Source organism: Athene noctua, chromosome 4, assembly GCF_965140245.1.
Source record: "Athene noctua chromosome 4, bAthNoc1.hap1.1, whole genome shotgun sequence".
Lineage (NCBI taxonomy): Eukaryota > Metazoa > Chordata > Aves > Strigiformes > Strigidae > Athene > Athene noctua.
In genome coordinates this window covers 68784284-68803789 of record NC_134040.1, presented here as the reverse complement: position 1 = coordinate 68803789, position 19506 = coordinate 68784284, and the positions used below count along the sequence as shown (strand labels likewise).

The 19506-nt window shown below is 35.3% G+C and overlaps 1 protein-coding gene across 12 annotated transcripts in view; it reads right to left on the bottom strand.

Annotated features, from left to right (window-relative positions):
* GRIA2 (glutamate ionotropic receptor AMPA type subunit 2) overlaps nucleotides 1-19506 on the bottom strand; it is a 101219-nt gene that overhangs the window by 15878 nt on the left and 65835 nt on the right. For 7 of the 12 annotated variants that reach the window (XM_074905670.1, XM_074905671.1, XM_074905672.1 and 4 more), the window contains exons 7-12: nucleotides 18573-18740; nucleotides 18184-18288; nucleotides 17356-17466; nucleotides 16075-16281; nucleotides 15196-15566; nucleotides 11048-11246 (exon numbers count right to left, since the gene is read on the bottom strand). In XM_074905670.1, coding sequence (XP_074761771.1) covers nucleotides 11048-11246; nucleotides 15196-15566; nucleotides 16075-16281; nucleotides 17356-17466; nucleotides 18184-18288; nucleotides 18573-18740 — 1161 coding nt within the window. The remainder of the gene's footprint in view (nucleotides 1-11047; nucleotides 11247-15195; nucleotides 15567-16074; nucleotides 16282-17355; nucleotides 17467-18183; nucleotides 18289-18572; nucleotides 18741-19506) is intronic. The other 5 variants (XM_074905674.1, XM_074905675.1, XM_074905677.1 and 2 more) reach the window with 4 other exon arrangements.

Here is a 19506-nt window from a genome sequence, read left to right as displayed (position 1 = left end):
TTAAATCATTATATAAAGTAGACAATAAACTACTGCCAAATTAAATACTATGTTGCATTTAACTCAGCTATTACTACATTTCTACTTTGCTGTAGAAAACCAAGACCATTTGGGTTTGTAGTTACCTTACTTAGTTCTCTGAAAGATAATACTATTATATGTGCAAGTATACAGAATCTGTACTATGATAAAGTGCATTAATCACAATTCTCTACTAGAGACATCTTGCAACAAATGCTTCAGAACTGTAATTATCCTATAAATATAACATCTATAACCATACTATTTTAAAAATAAATGAATCAAGTAATGTCCTCACTATATCCCAAGGCTTCACTGCTCTTGTAGTACATTATTATAATTTTCCCAGACTTACCCTTATTTTCCATCCAGAAATGTAGTCTAGGAAGATTCTGAGGCTCAGATTTCTCCATGGTCTCTGCATGTCTACTAGTATTAGAAGTTCTGTCAATACTAAGAACCACTGAAAGTTTTCTAACGTCTAAATATTCCAACTATTACCAGAATCTACATGTGCACTGATTGGCACAGCCGGATTTTTGAAAGTTCTCTTGCAGATCAGTTGTTGAATATTTTGATCTGTTGATCTACACATACTCAGTATACTCATTAATATCAAAAGATTTAGATATACTCAGCATGACCAGAATAACTAAGAAAAATAACTGTGTGCTGAAGACACAGTGGGTTTTTCAGATTCTTGGAACATCTTGCACTGTTCTTGTTCCATCCAAGAAGATCCTAAAAAATCTGGTCCTAAAATCTAGGATTATCCTAAAAAAATGTTGTATTTCACCATCTTTGAAAAGCCAGTTCACAAACTATCACTGTGTATTGTAAGCTATCAGTAAAAATCCAATACTGCACTTTTGTCTGCCTGTAATTTACCTGATAGACATAGGTAAGGACCTCTAACAGATAGCAAATGACATTTGATTCCTGGAAAATACTCCCACCTGCAGATCCGATCCAAGTCAGTCAAACCATTTAATGTCTGAGACACTTCATCAATTTCACCAAAGCTCTTAAAGAACGTCTAAATCCTAAGTGCAAAGCTAACAGTATATAGCTCTGCAGAGTGCTCAGTCTGCTCCTTCCTTAGTCCACTCAGGCTTGGACTCAAGTCCCAGCCTCATATGAAGGAGTTCAATCTTCCCTGAATTCTCATTCTCTAAACTTACTAATTAAACCTAGATGATCCATCCCAGTCCTACCATACGTCAACATTCATTTGGCAGCATACACCCAACTTGCTGCATGGAATTTACCACTACAAATTAAGGAAGGGACTTCGAGCTTCCGACAGTGTAATAGAAATTATTACAGTGATACTTCATAAATTAGCATAGGTTTGCTTTATAAAGGGGGAAACTTAACGTTGGTTTAGAGCTGTCTTACACGGTTCAGTTCAACCCAAAGCAGACAACATAAATCCAGGTGACTGTCACCACAACCTTCATTACAAGACATTTGGATCCCATGGAGCAGAACAGAAGAGGTTATGCTGACACTTAAAACATTATTTCCTTCTTGTACAAACATTCAAATATTAAATAAGCATTTTTTTATTCCAGTTAGGTAACTGTCATGAACAGGTTCATCAACTGACTTAACTGTTTTTCCTTACTCCATTGTTTCCTGGTTTATTAAAATGATCTTTTACGGGTTTTGATATATATCAAGCAATAGAGGTCTAGCAAAGTCTGTTCTGGTTTTGTCATTCAGCTTCCAAAAAAACGCGGCTTCCCATTTCCCCCTGTCACTTCACAAAAATCTGATCACAACAGGTAAGTGGGATGAATGAGAGAAGTCCCATGATAGACTGAGGGGCTGCTGCATGACAGATGAACAGGAAAAGGCACAAGGAACGCATTTCCCAAATGGTCAAGTGTTAAGAATAAACCTCCCACTAGAGGGCTCACAGGGTCCTTGCTGTATAAATGAAGGTAGGAATACCTGACTCAGCAACCATGGAAATAAAAACCTGCAATGAAAAACATCACCAGAAAATAGCATTCAGAATTTGCCATGACCACTCAGTCTTCTGCAGCCATGAACACTGAAAAACATCATGCTGGAATTCAAAAGCTCAGTCTTGATCCCTACCTAGTCCTTGACCTTCTCTAGATTCATAAAAAATAAGAAGAGCAACAAGCCTCTACCTAGGAGATACTTGTGGCTTCTAAGGTTTTTGTTTGTACTGCTACAGAATATATTTAGTAATATATTCTGTTTTCAGAACTTTTTCATTTTATTTCCTTCATTTTTATGTTTTCACAATCTGTCTTTTATTTAAAAGGTAGAGCCACAGGATATAGAAAAGGGCAGTGTTAAGAGATCATCTATCATTCTTTGCACACACACAGTCACTCATAAAGCCAACATTATCTGATACTTAACAAATGCATGTACATTTATCCTAATTCAAATACATCATGGGGGAAAAAAAAGTGTTCACATGACATTGTTATTTAAATTTGGCCAGTGCTATAGTTGACCATATATTTTATTCCTACATGAATTTTCTTAATCTCCTTAAACTGCACTTGGAAAAGCATGCAGTCATCAGCAACAGCGGACTAAACCATGAGAAAACAGAATTCTTGTGAATGCAGGATGCCCTGTGTGCAAGCTGGGCTTTCACATCTTTCTTATATCCTCTTTAATGGCACCAAAAACCTAAAAGGACAGCAATGCTCCCTAAAAACCACCACATGCAATCATGCGATCCAAACAATGGAACCATTGTAGATTGCTATTTTATTTGTCTACAAGAATGCAAGAATATGGAAACAATCTGCTCTGCTCTTAATTATTGTGGCTGACTGCTATGGCAAGGTGACACTCCAGTGTATATATGAAATGTTAAAAGCTAATTATAACTTCGGTATTACAATCAACACCGACATGACAGTATAAGACCCTAATATTCACAATTAACATTTTTTCTCCCATTATTTACCATTTATATGAAAATACAATAACTGATACAAAAATGCCCCGGGAACTAACACTTTGGGGTTTTTTAACATCATGTCACCACTGGGCATTTTGATTATAAAAATTATTATTATTACAAAGTACATATCCCATTTAAATGTAAAATGCTGCCTTCATTAAGAAGCTCATTAGGAAATTAAATTATGCAAAGCTTTATCAAATTAATTAACTGTATTTTGTGGGTCATCAGATAACTTTTCCATTTTGTCATTCAAAGACCTATTATTCTTAAAATTGGGGTGCTGTAATTAGTATGTCATTGACAGAAATAGCTCCTCAGACTACTAACATTCTACTAGACAACGATCTTGTACTACAGGAGCAGAATTTTAATTCTCAAATATGGTTTGTGTAACCATCTTGTTGACCTACCATACTGACTAAAAAGACAGAAACTGGTATTGTCACCATTAGCTAGAAAGTGTAACAACAAATAAATTGTGCCAATATACACAGTACATCAATTACTGATACATCCAAAAAACACAGAAATGAACAAAACTAGTTTTTCAGCCTCTTTAATTAGCTCAAGATTAAGTACTTAAAAACACTTACTATTGTTTATACTGGGTGAATACATAATGTGAATTAAAGTTCAAATAGATGGAAGAGCTAAATTTTATAATCTATTGATAATTTTATTCAGTACTGGTAAAAATTAGTTATATGTTCTTAAGATGCAGTTTCATGGCTTTCCAGTTTCTATTACTTGATTCAGATACTTAAAATACCTTTAATACATTTGGTCTTACAATAAAAATTGTAAAACCTTCTACCTCAAGAACTTATTCCTCAAAATACTACTTAAAATAATTTTCTCCAAGAATGTGCAAGACAAGGACCTTATGTTGTCATCATATTCTTCACGGGGTTTAAAGTTAAATGTTTCAGGAGGCTTGTCTTACGGATGTTAGTGTAAAAGTTTCAAGACATTTAAATGCTGTTAAAATACTTGCTGAAACTTGCTTCTGAGACTTATTACTTTCAGTTTCAACAGAATAAAAATTCCTCCCCATCATTCAACATATTCATAAAATCAAACTAGAACCATTTCAATCTAATTTCATGAAAAATTCAGATAAATGTCACACAAACTAATTTCCACAATGAAGACCTAAATCCATCTGTCCTTTTTGAAGTCCTGGTCACAAGGAAAATATGCTGTCTACTCCTAGAACTAACTTCACTGTAATAAACCTACTGATAGAGGGACAGCTCTACTACAGTCATGTTGCAGTATCTACTACTACAGCTTTGCTACATCACTGTAATACAAATGTAGATTTGTAAGTAGGCTGTCATATAAACAACTGAAAAAACGAGCAAATAGCAGATTTTGGAACCTCATGAGTGAAAAAAAGAGTGGGAGAAAGGAAAATGTATCTGCTGTGTGGTGGAAAGAAATGCAAAGAACAAAGACAATCTACACATAGGATCATAATCTGAATGTATACTTAGCTTTGGTTTTGATTAATGTAAAGGAAGAATAAATAATAGGAATGAGGGTACAGAAATGGAAATGATCAAAACAAGATAGATGCAAATCAAAAACAATTTATTGCACCCATAACAAGAATAAAAAAGCATTCAAAGCGACTCCTGCCCTTTTGGTCTGAAGCACTGCATGGCATGCACAGCTTCAGATGACATTTTAGAATGAAAACATTTAAAGACAGAAATGATTAGGACTTGTAGTAAAGGAAACTGGAATATCAAAACACATCAAGCCAGACAATGAGAAATTATTTATTTGTTGGATATGAAGTGGAAAATCCTGAGCACTAGAATGACAGAAATGAAATTCAACTTTCCAGTTCAAAAGCATGGTCCAGCACTTTGGGACCAGCAGGAAAATCTGCAGTAAAGTTGAAGAACTTAAGATGATAAATACAGAAGAAAGGAAACACAAATCTATCACTATGATGAAAATGATTACCAGAAAACAGTGTGATACAATTGGGAGAAAGTTATTTCCAGAAAAGACAGAGAAATAATGCCTTTGTACAAAGCACTGCTGAGATCTCAGATGGCATACCATGTACACCTCTGTTCATCCACGTTCAGGAACAAACTATGACACAGACACACAGAAGAGCTATGAGATGATTTTCTTGCTTGGAAATCAAGAATAAATATAGCTTTGTTGATAGAGATGAAAGTGCAGAAAAAACCTCATACTTGCTCTGTATTAATGCATCAGGAAAATAAACACTGAGAAGGACATATCTACATAATCATTATTAATATATTGTAACAATTGAGGATAATCTAGCTATAAATATATTTAGGCTGGAAAATAAAAGAATGTTTCTAACCATAACAAGTGTGGTCTTATGGAATGATCTGCCCCTAGGAGTAGCGCAAACAGAACTTATACCATTTACACTTTTTTAGAGTATATCAATTCATAAAATAAATTACAGTACACTGGAGAATCCTCAAACTGTACTGCTGCAAATTCATTTTTGCCCAGCACAGTATTACTTACTACACAACATACTCTGATAAAAACAATCTAAGAAAACTTAATGAAAACTTGAGAGAATCAGGGAGTAGTATGTTTCTTTTATCAGACACAATTTGTCCTTACAAATAAGGAAGAAAAATTCTATTAGAAAAGAACACATTTTATTTCTAATATAAATTATGCAAAAACTCATTTGAAATTAAGCTTTCTGACTCATATACGGAACAAGGTTTCTGAAACACCACTGAGCCATCTGAAAAAGACATAAGAATTTTGGGTAGTGTGGAGGGAGAAAAGAATGAAACCTGGAAAAATACAGAAAGATGCTTTCAGGAAAAAAAAGGAAGTAATTACTGCATTGTTTCTTTTAAAATTATTTTCACAATGGTCTAAATCAGTTATCTTGTGTACCCAGATGCAAGGACCTCAAAAAACAAGAAAATAACTGAAAAATAAGACCACAAAAAAAGTATAACCGTATCTTCGCTAATATGCTATTGGATGCAAAAGGCAGTCATTCCATTATCTGTGTTGAGCATATCAGCTATGTACCTTTTTTTTCTGACACACTTAAAAAGCCAAACCCATACTCTCTAAGCATACTTCCTTCAGAGATTTATGAAATGCCAGTTCTATAACCCCTGCCTCTTAAGGTACCAAGTAGAATCCATGGTAAAAGTTATATATTTCATAACTGAGTCTTTTGTCTCCTTCACCTCTCAAAGGTTTCTGTGGAGCTACTCAAAATTTAACTTTGGAAACATGTTCTATACCTCTTCTACATCTGAGACTTCTAAAATTGAGGCTGACGTACGATTCATAATTTTTTAACCTCAATTCCATTTAAAAAAATCAGTGTTTCTTCTTCTCACAGGTTTTAGATATTTCCTGTGGGTTTTTTCTTTTTAGAATCTTGATGAGCATAAGGACAGATTGGGGTTGATAGACTGCTGCATCTTTTCCTCTTTTTGCATAACGTCTTGTAATACAATTGTCAAATTAAATACCTAAGTTAAAAATGTCAAAGCACTCATAAATCTAGAGGAACTGAACTGTGTTAAAGAGCCTCAGAAAAGACAATACTACTAATCTTCAGGCCAAATTTTCTTTCCCTCCCAACAGACAACAGTTTTGCATGAAAAAGGTCTCAAGGGGTCTTGTCAGCTCTTCTTATGTTTGTTGCTGGCTTTTCACTATGGAAGAGAACTTATTCATAAACCAGCAATGATTATCATCCTTCTGGCATTTTTCCTATGCCCAACTTTTCATTCTGGAGCACCTGCCTCCTAAGAAGGAATAAGCAACTCTTGCAGTCTTTTCAGTGAAAGCTAAAGAATACTTTGTTATGAAGCAATTCCGTTTGCTTTTAATTTTGCAGAGGATCTACTCTTAAAGGCCACCAAGAGTTAGAATGAAACAGATTGGTCTGTCCATGTCATGCTATTTGTTAAAAAATAGGTACATATAGAAAGATTTTAAATAAAAACTAATGCAGAGAGACCGTACATTAAATTATTGCTCTGCAGGTCATTTTTTCTTTTTGAGATGCCTTCTTACCTTGATTGGGAGTAGTTACAATTCATCTTTTAAGGTTAGCATGAATGATCTCATTTGTCTATCAGGTTTGTACATATTTTTGATGAATAACACTAGACATACAGCAAAAACATGATTGAATTTTAAAAGCAATTAGCTTTTTTACTTGTATCAATTTGAAACTAATTTTCAATATGCCTTCAAGCAAGTGGACAGCATGGAAATATTCCAGTGAACATTAAGCTTGCATACCTACACAGTTGTACTTTGTTTCTTTCTTCCAGTGTCATAGCCCATGAAAGTAATCAAGGCAACTTCAGGAGTTAACAAATACAGACAGTGCTTTAAAATTAATTTTGGCAGTGTTAGGTGAGCAGCAGTCTTTTTGGGTTAGTGCCATTTCTTTCCCTTCAAAGTTCAACTACATGTCCTGGGCTAATGCATACATCAACCACATTTACAGCAGCTGCTGAGAAATCACTGAAGGTAAAAATACTGTGTGACTGTGGATGGTGTCAATAGTACATACCAGAGTGATGAAATTCCACTGCCCCACCATTTACCACTTCATCAAGTAGTATATGTAATCTGACAATTACAGAGATGATGCACCTGTAAAAGATCAACTGAAATAACTCCTGAATCTTCCAAGCTGTGCTTGCAGACCGATGCACATTCTCACTACTACAGTCCACTACTGATCTGACAAAAACGATGTACGTTTGGAAAACCACAGCCACACACATTTTCTTTGATGCTCTGCCCATTATTTCAGGTTGTAAACCCAAGAGAAAATGCATCAGCAATGCACTATATATCTTTGTTTAGGCTTTCAGTTGCACTAACACTAAAAGCATTATCCCTACACAGAGGCACCATTAAGTATCAGAAGTGGTTAAGTATCCCAACAACTCTGAAGACCTAGTTCACACTCTCAGTTCTGCCAGCAGCAACTCTGAGATCTCCTAAGGAGACCACTACACAGTCTGGTCTTTATAAATAGTCAAGAGACCAGACAGTTCTGCCATTAAAGAGAACTTGTGCACCTATAACATTATTACTAAGAAGTAACAGTTTTCTACTGATGTTTACTGCTCAGAAAAGCTCTGTCATTACTTTTTTTTTTTTTTAAATACTGTTAAATTAATTATTTCTGCACTGATATTTTCTGTGCAGGACGTACCAAGTTTCTGCTGCTCATCTTAAAAGCAGCACTATGAAAACTAGAGTACAATGCCTTTTCATCCCTTTTTCTCAGTTATGTTTCTTGATTCAGTGCCAACTGATGCTCTACTCACTGTTGGCAAGAATATCTCCTACTAGTCTGTACTACTTTTAAAGCTAGGGAGTATGTACATAAAATAGGGCAAAGTGCCAAGGCTGTTATCTCCAAGTCAAGAGATATGGACTAGCTTGTACGCCTACTTCCATACTGTCCGAGAGTGTGTGGTGAGCCACTATCTTTTCTTCATCTGGGTTTTTCTAACCTGTATAGGGATTACTCCATTCACCATGGTAGCCACTGGAGCCAGCCACAGCCATTGCAGACGTGAATTAGCATGTACCTACCGTAAGTGTCTGAAAGACTAGAATCCTAAAACTAAACAGAGAATAAGCTAATGGGACATCCCTGACATACCCATGCTAATGTAACACCTCAATGAATTAATGTTATTTAAGGAGTCATAGGAGCTGGACAAAGACCTGAACCCACCAGGACATCAAGTAACATCTCATACAGGCATTAACTATTCAGGATAGGATTTTTCAGCTAACTTTCACCACCTCGTTTATTGCTGAGAATTCCCTTTTGGAAAAGGCTGAGAAACATCTCTTTTTTCACTTGTGTAAAGAATTATCAGAAAACATGTTTTAGTAGAAAACAAAATTTAGTTTACTGTTCTCGTCCCCAACATACAACGATCCTTAATTTTGTGTTGTCCCAGGAATTAAAGCTCTACTAGTGAAGATTTAGATCCAATATACATTTCATCAATAGAAAATAAACTTGCAAATAATGCCACTTCTTGAAGAGAAAACAGACTAACTGTGAAAAAACCCAGAAATGTTTCTTTTAATTCAGGACAGTGACAGAGAAAAAGCCAGTTCATTTTAGCTTTCTGCTAGAAAAATACTCAAGTTGTTTCCAGCTGTTCAAAGAATCTGAGTCCTAATTTCAGGTCATATAAAACCCACACATCCACTCCAATGCAGTCGCAATACAGAAATACTTCAGGTGAAATTTTAGTCTACTTAGTGCTAGAGACTGCTTTCACATTGCCTATAGCAGGAGGAGTTTCATTCTTGAAACCTGAGTTTCAGGTCTCCTAGAAAGAAATTCTGACAGCTGTTATTTCTTGAAAATTATCTGGGCATGTTTAAGTGATTTTTAGCAAATAGTAGATAGAGCCATCAGGCTAAGAAGCTGCATTACACATAATGCAGCAACTTGTTTGTGATAGCAATTGCGGAAAAGGAATTTCCAGAGATCATCATAGAGTTTGTGCAGAGCCAAAGCTAACTTAACAAAAGGGGAAGAATATGCCCTCACAAAGCCTCCACCTGATTCTTACAAAGATAAGTTATTAATGCTCAGGTAATCACCAGAAACACTAGTTGTGTAAAAGTGTAATTGGAAAGATGTATATAAGTGCTAGGAGCACAAAAACTACATGTTGATGCACGCAGATACAAATGTTTTTTGTTTTAAAAGAAAGCTTAAAATCTCTAAATACAAACTATTCACAAGAACTGACCTATTGAGAGTTCACATTCAATCCCCGGTATAGCCATGATCTAAAAGGTTTATACAAAACTGGAAACACATGCTTGTATGCTTCAAAATGCTTCCAAACACTCTTAGCACAAACCCAATCTCATTTTTACTAGCTTACACACCTGATGTTAGTTTTGGTTTAGCCAACAGGAATGCAACCAGCAGCAGGTCTTATTACTGGACCTATCATCAAAATCAGAAAATAGTGCTTTTCTACAGTTGAAAAAAATATGGTTCCTATTTAGTTTGTTACTGGTTAAGTATGCATTACAGGATCCAGTGAAAACCATAATCTAGCAGTTACTGCCCTAACTATACAGTGCAGAAAAAAATATTTGTGAGAACTTGCTTCATTTCACTTTCATGGCAAGCTATGTTTGAAATGTAAACGTAATATTTACAACTACTTTAAAATACATTTTGTTCAAACCTAACACCATCATCAACCATTGAAAAACATGGCAACAACAGGTTTTTTGTATTTGTAGCACTTTAGATCCACTTCCATCTTACAGGGAGAGACACAGAGCACACAGACAAGGAAAAGGAGTCATGGTGGTTTTCCCAGCAGCCTTAGTGGCTCACTCATTTGCACGGATTTCACCATGTTAGCTGGTGTCTCAAGGGCAGCCTGAGACACACACTGGAAGTCTCATGCATTTTTAAACTGAAATACACAGAGGTAGGAGGTGACTACTGACAGGCTTGAGAGGCATTACTCTAATGCAAATACAAATAGTAACTGTTTTCAAAAGCAGGCATAGATTTACTACAGCAGTCAACAGGGTTGTATCCCATTCCCCATCTGCAAGCTTTCATGTGAAATACTTATTAAAACATGACTGTGTACCTTTCCATGTCCCTATTCACTGCATGACTACCTAAAATATAGCACAGCTATTAAATAGCCTTGTTTATAATCATTAGCTCCTGCCTTAAAGCTTTGATCAAACAATATCAACTCCCTTGTCTGAACATATCTTGGTTTTTAAATTTACAGTGGAGCATTTTTTTATGCAATTCCTTGAAGCCACTTTTCCTTTGCATATTTAAAACATGACCCTTATATTTATATATAGATAATAAAATGTAATGATAACAAATAACAAAAACATTTATACCTGCAAGTTAGGCTGCACATATCACATTTTTCTAGCAACCTTCTAATAAAGCCTAAGGAAAATACATTTACATGAGTGAAGACCTATTTCAAACAAAACAGAAATCTAAAAAGTAGAAAATCTTACCCTAAAAAACTCTTTAGTGGAGCCAGAATCTAATGTCCCATAAGCAATTTCTGTTTGCTTGGAAAGATCCTCTGCACTTTCAATGGGAGACACCATCCTCTCAACCGTCAGGAAGGCAGCTAAGTTAGCCGTGTAGGATGAGATTATGATGAGGGTAAAGAACCACCACACACCTCCAACAATGCGCCCAGACAGGGATCTAATAACAAGTATGAAATGGATTTGTAAAGTGAAATGAAAGTCCTAAAAAGGAACACATGTTATCAGTTTTATGCAAATGATGCATTATACTACAGGGAAGCATTTCAGGCTATCTCGCAGCACAGCTCTGTACATTGATCAGAAGGGAAATCAAGGCATACTCCACTACATTTCCTGGACTTTGATGAAATCACCACTCCAGATTTAGGGACAACTTAGTGATCCAGTTCTTCAAAGTTCTAAAACACTCTGAAAGGAAACTGCTCCCACCATAATGTGCTACATTTAACACATAAGCTTGTCATTCTCTCTGAAGTGAATTCGTCTGATGTTATGAAGAGGATCAAACAAAATCAGTGAAACAGTGCTTTCAGATAAACCACTATTCACTTAATTTTTAAGTGCCTTTAGTTTCCTTATTTTCCTAAGACAGACAAAGGCTGTATTCCACAAAACAATGGCTTATGCTGCTGTGGATAATCTATACTGAAAAACAAATAGCATTATTTGAATAAAAACTGGCCCAGGGAATATCCATAAGCTAAAAAGTGCACACAACTTTTAAAAGATACAAGCATTTAACAGACTGAGGACTGGACATGAAGCAATCAGTAATAATACAGAAAAATAGTGAAGAAGGTGTATTTTAAAATAATAATAAACTGATGTATTTAACTGCAGCAGGTGGGCTCTTATGGATCTTTGTTTTGCATCTCCTGCTCAAGAAGAGAGAAGAAAAGAGAACTCAAGAAAAAATATAAAACAGTATAGAGCACACAACTAGAGAAATTCAATTATTTTCAATACTAGAAAACTAACAGAAGAGAAATACTGATATTGTCAAATTTGACATTATTCTAAAGATCCTTTAAACTTTGAAATTACTTACTACTTTGTTTCCAAACAAGACATTATAGGAAGGAGTACATAATCTTTGGAGATGTGCTTAATTATTTGGCAGAAATGTGCATGTAGTTGAAAGTCTAGTACTAAGGCGTTGCAGTAGCTTAGGTATGTCTTGATGTGTCTCCTCTATCTATTAAGTAAACAAATTACAAATCACTCACCCAGTCTACTGTATTGTGAATGAGACGTCAAACTAATTCTGGCAAAATATTTATATAGATATAACTATATATACATACATTTAAACATGATAGTTATGTAAAGCTTATTTATTAAACGGAAACAAAACCAAATAGAACCAATTCTGGACAAATTATTCTTATGAATTGCTACTGTATAAAATCTCTGTGATAATTCAGACATTAAAAGACTTATGCCATGTCACAGCAGACTCACTGATTCACGCTGTAACACAAAAATCAAGTCAGATGAGGTCCAGAATATGTTATTAGAAAGGACCATAGAAAAAAAATTCTTTCAAGCTCTTTCTAAATTGAGATGTATTCTGCAAATGTGCTTTGTCACCTTTGAAAAAGTATCTCATACTTATTTTGACATGAAGGTAATCTATGTATAAAATAATTCTCTAATTAGAAGATTGAATTATATGATAAATATACATTCGTAAGGCAAAATCTCTGACAATGTGTATTTAATAACTACTGGCTTTATGGCAAGTTATATTGTATTGATGACACCTACTATAAATTATACAAGGGCTTCAAAAGCCTTTGATCTGTCAGCAAACAAAGTTGACATCAACTTTGTAAAAGAAGAATAAGCCAATCCAGACATTATGCTCCCACATAACATATTATAAGTAAAAATTTTTTGAGTGTCATTTGTATTCAAAATTTTCCCATAAGGTCTGACCCCGTTAAATAAATAATCTCTTTTTTTATGTACATTTCGAAAAGTTGCTGAAAATTGATAATTATATGCTAGTATGAACCCACACTTTACAAGCACCTATTTCATCAGATCATTAAATACTAAAATAATTTCTGTGCATAATTACATCAATTTGTGCACCACATTTTATACTTACAAAGGCATTATATGGCAGCACCGAGAGTACACTCACATCTCAAAAAAGATGAGGAAAACTTTGCTATTAGTTATCATTATCATATAATACATTACGCTACTCTATTCTACTCTACCCCATTCTACTCAACTGTTTCTGTGCTGCCCATGACAGCAACATGGGGATTGCTATTTCAGAGCAGCTTCCAAGCTCCAAGTCTACTCAGCACCACTTTCTATTTCAGTCAGGAAGCCCTAGTTACTTGTCTCACAGTGGCTAAAATTTTTATTAGAGAAATCATAGCAGCAATAGTAAAAAATTTAACTTTACAAAGATATTTTGCGATGCCTGAAGATATTCCTTTAAGATATTAAGGCTTAATTCCTTTAAGATATTAAGATAAGCCTGAAGATATTCCTTTAAGACATAAAAATCTACTCTGATTCATTTGCAGGGAGTTCAAATTCTATTTTTATAATAAACAAACTGTTCACTTTACTCAAAAATGTTTGTAATGAAATAAAGTGCTGTTAAAACACTTCACTGAAACTAGATCTTAAATCTCCAAAATGATTTGAATTTCATATACTTTTAATGATGACCATTTACCATCATTATTCTTATATCTCCTTTCAAAAGTTATCAAACCATGCACAACAACTGTCATGATTTAATAGCCAGTAAAATAATAATAGTAAAACCCCCCACATTATTCTTCTATGGCCTTGATTCAACAAAAATAATTTTGTAGCTAATAGGGGACTTTGCAGACAACTAAACCTGTGAAGTGTGTAATCGATACAAAACCCCCACAGGACTGACATTAACACAGCTTCTCATGAGCTGAAACAATTCGCTCTCTCTTCACTGTCTTGTTTCTTGTATACAATTCTTATTGTGTTATATGTCAAATCCACTGCATCTTTCATCATAAAGGCTGGCATACCTCCCTGCGATATGCCACCCTTTAGACAGAATTGCTAAAGCTCTTATACAAAAATGCTCTGCTATTTCTGCAATAGAACAACTTCAAAACCTGCTGTTGCCTTTTGGGATGCACGACAGAAATGCTCCTCTGGTGCCATTTTTTTTCACACTAACCACTAGACACACTAGAAATTGACCTGTTCCCTGTCTTACTTTAGGATTTTTAGAAGAAAGTTAAATTGTGTAGTATAATTAGGTAGGTCTTCTGATTTGAGTTCCTTAAACCCAGTTGCCCTGTTTCCCTTGTTACTATAGTTCCTTCAAGCAACACGTAGTTATTTACCCACCTACTTACCACTTTGCTGAATCACGGCTAGAACCACTTGTGCACAAGGGAAATAGGATATTTAATGAGCTGCAAAGGAATTAACTTAAGGACTTTACAGTTGTCCCTAATAAAGTAGGTGAAAATCCATGAGGAATTAAGCCTTTGTAAACTGGACCTTCAAATTCATTTTAGTGATTTCCTTTGTGACTTTTCTAAAACTAGGCCATGGAAAAACAGCAGTGTTTTGCAACTACTCGCATGATATTAGAACTACCACATGACTTTTATTCCAGTTCAAGGCTCTCCTACAGAAAAACAGTGGGTTAGCAACTGTGTTATGATGTGTAGTGAGTTTCAGAGGGAAAGTGCTGCCTGTGTAGTTCATGACTAGTATGTTACCCTTTTTTCCCATTACAGTTGTGAACCATATGCACTGTCAACTGTAAAATGGGAATATGCAGCAAAAACACGGTACCCCTCCAAGAAGGCATGAAATGACTTGAACCTTATGCATTTTACAGCCTCTGCATGGTGTATATAACCTCACTTGGCAAACGTATGATCGACGTTAAGACAGTATCGACCAAATACGTTGTGACCCTTTGTCAGAGACAACTGCTTTTATTTCAAGGACTTCTGTGATTTTAGGGAGGGAAAGTTATTTCTTTCTGAAAGTGAAAATATATACACCATGAACCTCCTCCGGCTGAGATGGCTGAGACTAAAAATGCACAAAGTTGAAATGTGTGAGTAACCAACCTTGGCGAAATATCGCATCCTTGCTGCATAAAGGCACCCAGGGAAAACCAGAGACTATTAAATATCCCAAATTCATTAGTTGATTCATTAGTTTGCGTTTCTCTTCCATCTTCAAACTCCTCAGTGTGCCACTCGTATGGGCTAAATCTGCTGACCAGGAATAAAACTACACTGACCCCAATGTAGGCAAAAACAATGCACATCCAGATTTCATATGCTAACGGATCAAGAAATGAGAACACTCCTGGCTTGGACTTCTGAGGCTTCTTGATCATTATTGATATCCCCAGGCTCATAAAGGGCTTTGAGAAGTCAATCACCTCTTCTCTCACCAATGTTATAGTTAATGGAGCGATTGCAATATCGGCTTTCTGTAAAGGAAGAAAAAAAGCAAATAATAGCTAATACAATGATCAGAGTAAAGAATGATTTAGTTTCTATTGCATTTCACAAATGGAAAATAGGACATCAGAGACACCAGCAACATTCGTTTCACCAAGAACGTCCTATGGAGAATTCAGAAGTTTTTAGTTGAAACTCTTCTTACTGAAATATATATAACAGTATGGTTGGCATATTCCAAGTTTCCATGTTAATACATGCCATTTAAAAATTATATAACATTTAAAAGTGTTAGTAAAGTACATTGCCTTTTACCTGGTCAGAAGGATGAAATACGCACTCACTTCCCCCCAGATTCATTTGCATTACAAATCTGATTCCATATTTTACTTTCAAAATTTTTCATGCCAATACAAGTCACTAATTCAGCATCACAGGAATTAGATAATCTTCCTCTATTCTACAGAGGAAACTTAACCAAATCCCACTCCTTCCATCAGTCACCTTTAATGGCTTTATTATAAAAGATTTTCTTACCCCATAAACAAGTTCTCCAACCATCCCATTCCAGATTTTCGTGTCTGCATCCCTCGCCCCATACTTGCCATCCCCAACAATTGTGAGCTTATATTTGAATCCACAGTGTTTAGCAATTTCTGTAGCTAAGTCCACACAATAGCCCTCATATCGATCATTTCCTTCAAGCATTTCATGATTTTTCTTCATCATGACATATGGGGACTCCTGCACAGAAAGAACTTGCCTTAGCTACTTGGTAAAGAGACAGATATATCAGTTGTGCGCTTCATAGATTAATATATTTCTTTTTACATATGAAAAAGAGAAGATAACATCTGGGTCATGCTATGAATGTTAGCTGTTGATTATTAATGTGACATGTCCTTAACACATTTAAAAGCTGTATTCTCCACAGTCATACACAAATAACAATACTTACATGCATAGTGATTTCCAGCAGTATGTTAATAATGACCATGAATGTTAACAGGAGTTACGCATTCAGAGAAGAAAGAGTAAGTTCCAAAATCAGTTTCTTTCTCTCACACAGTTTGGATGAAGAAGGCAAAGGTATTGAGTTGCTTTTGTTATCTTAATACAAGAAAATTCTTTCTTATTTCACATCCGCATCCCTCACTGGGAAAACACTCAGGCTCTCTGGGCTATAACTTTATTGAATTAGTATACAAACAGTAAGTAAGGTATCTACAACTATGCAATAAACTGGTGACAAGTCGTAAGTCGTATTAATGTATCTCCTCCTTGTCAGCTGGTACTGAACTATTGCATCCAGTGAAATTCCTATGCTAACCTGTGACTTGTCCAAACCGATAAAGAAGCCACATAACAAACAGAAAAATGCTGTTCTCTGTCAGTACATAATATTATTTTCTAGACAATTAGAATACCATTTTTTATGTTTCATTTCACAGTTCACCAAACCATAGCAGCTACAATTCTGAAGCATAAGAACCAGTCTCTTCACTGTTTGGTAAATCAGTTCTCCAAAACTAACACTGTGGTTCTGTCTCTCAGACAAAGCTCCTCTCCTCTGAAAGCAGGTATTTCATTTTCAGGTCTAAAAGTTTTAACTTTCTAGGATGTTCAAGTGGATGGAACAAAACCGCATACTGAATCACATACATTTCCTTAATTTTCAGATTTTATTTATGTATCATAATGAGTAACAGGTCACAACCTCAAATAAAAAAAAAAGACACTATATTTAAACTAACATAATGATGAGAAACAAATTACTGAAGGACAGACTGTCTTCTGACAAAATACGAGGTTAATTACCAAAATAGTGGTGACAATAATAGTCTTATTCTCTAGTCCTGAAGATTCATTTCCAAGAGGGCCATCAAGAGGATTCACAACCATTTTGTCCACTTCACTCCAATATCCAATCTAAAGAGAGTTTATAGGATGCACAGACACCAGTGAATATGAACTTTCACAGAAAAGGTAAAACATGTTACTACTATGCCCTTGATTTATTTTCACAGAGAACTATTTTAGCTATAGATTTACCAGTATAAATATTGCTATTTATGTAGTTAAAAACTATAACAAATAGTAAAAAGATTGAGCTAATGATATATGCTCACATTAATTTGTCTAATACAGGTATACCATTTTCATTCCCCTATTAACAGGTTTTAGTATCAACTTCATGCACTGTAGGACTGAAAGCGGTATGAAATACTCCAGATTAGGAAGACATGAGAAACTGGCTTTTCCTGAAATGTTTTGAATTAGAGCGGAAAGATAATTACATTTAAAAGAAACATCACTGAAAAGCTGTATTCTGCATTTGTCATTCAGAACCATATTTACCCAAATACTGGCTCACATTTAACAATTCAGATCAGAAAGCAAAAGGTTTAATCCACAAAACTGAAAGGAAAATACTCTTATGTAGTACTTACCAGAAATAACTCTTATTCGTTAGAAAGAAATAATACATATTTTTATTTTGTTCTGCAAGACCATTATAGAATACATCTATGAATAAATATTATCACGACTCATGCTTTAATTAATCTATAGTGTTTCATTACCTACCTTAACCCGCTGCTTAGCATGGTAAAACCTTTAAGGACACTGTAAGACAATTGAAATTACCTTCCGAGGACCAGTACTTTTGAGTTCCATGATGTTTATTGTAAAATTGATTCTCTTTCCATTCTGGTCAAACTTTATATTCCCTGTTAGACCTTCCACCTGAACCTACATAGACGAAGATGAAAGTGGTACAAGAATTAAGTTTGCTTCTTTTTAGAAAAGCATTTTGTATTTCCATACATGATTACTGCTATTTCAAAAACCATTCAGTTTAGACTGTTTCCCATAGGCAACATATCATCTCAGTATGAGACACGTTCCTGAGGAGTTCCCTTCCATATTATTCCCAGAAAGATCCAGGCAGGTGAGGAGACTGGAAGGCTCTTTTCAAGCATTTATAGAGAATTTCACACATGCACTCATGCCAGCGTTCACTCCAGGGAAGCTACCTGTTTCAATGCCCTTTCTATTTCTACACCATGACCCCAGGGTACAGCTGGATTTGCAAGACAATCTCCAGCATTTCCTCTTCTGGAGATCTCGATCCTCTGTTTACGCAAATTGCGGAAAGCTTCTGTCATCACTTGAACAGCATCATAGGTCAGAGCAGATGTATACTGAAAAGAAGGGAAAATATCTAATTAAAAAACAGCTTCAGCTTCACTACACCTTCCAATCCACTTACTAATCCATTAAGCACAGAAACATATTAAAATTAAAAAGGACAGTAAGATATACTTGAAAGCAGACCAGTTTTTCTTTGGTTTGGAGGTCACTACCCTCTGATGGACATCTATGCAAATTATTGAAGTGTTCTCCATCAGAATGATTAGGGCAGTGCTAATAAATCAAAACTGAAGATTTACAGCTGTTTTCTGAATTACATTCCTTTCTCATTACAACGGTATAACAGTTCTGTGTGCAAATATGGCTGGAAGTCCATGGAGGTGAAAGGGGAAAAAAGAAATAATTTCTACTACTTAACGTCAGTTAGACTCTAAAAATAAGAAATTGTTTCTCTCATTACACTCTTCATGGAGATACATTTATATACAGATCTCTAGACTACATCTCCTCCCAAATATATACACACAAAGCCAAGCAACATCTATTTGTATATATGTGTACTTAACTTTAACTCTGGTAAATATAAAAACTCAGGGGTATCCAGTTTCAAGTATGTCATAACTTGTCAACACCATGCAAAAACAGGTTTTTGGGCTGAGATGCCTGGAAGAACTGGTGTCCCTGAAAGAGCAATATAGGCAAGAAAGACCCTTATGTTCCTAATCTGACACATTATAAGGAGCTTTACAACTTTTGAGACATCAGAGAGGAATCCTGTGATCACATGCATCAGAACCTGGGGCTAAACAGTCAAAA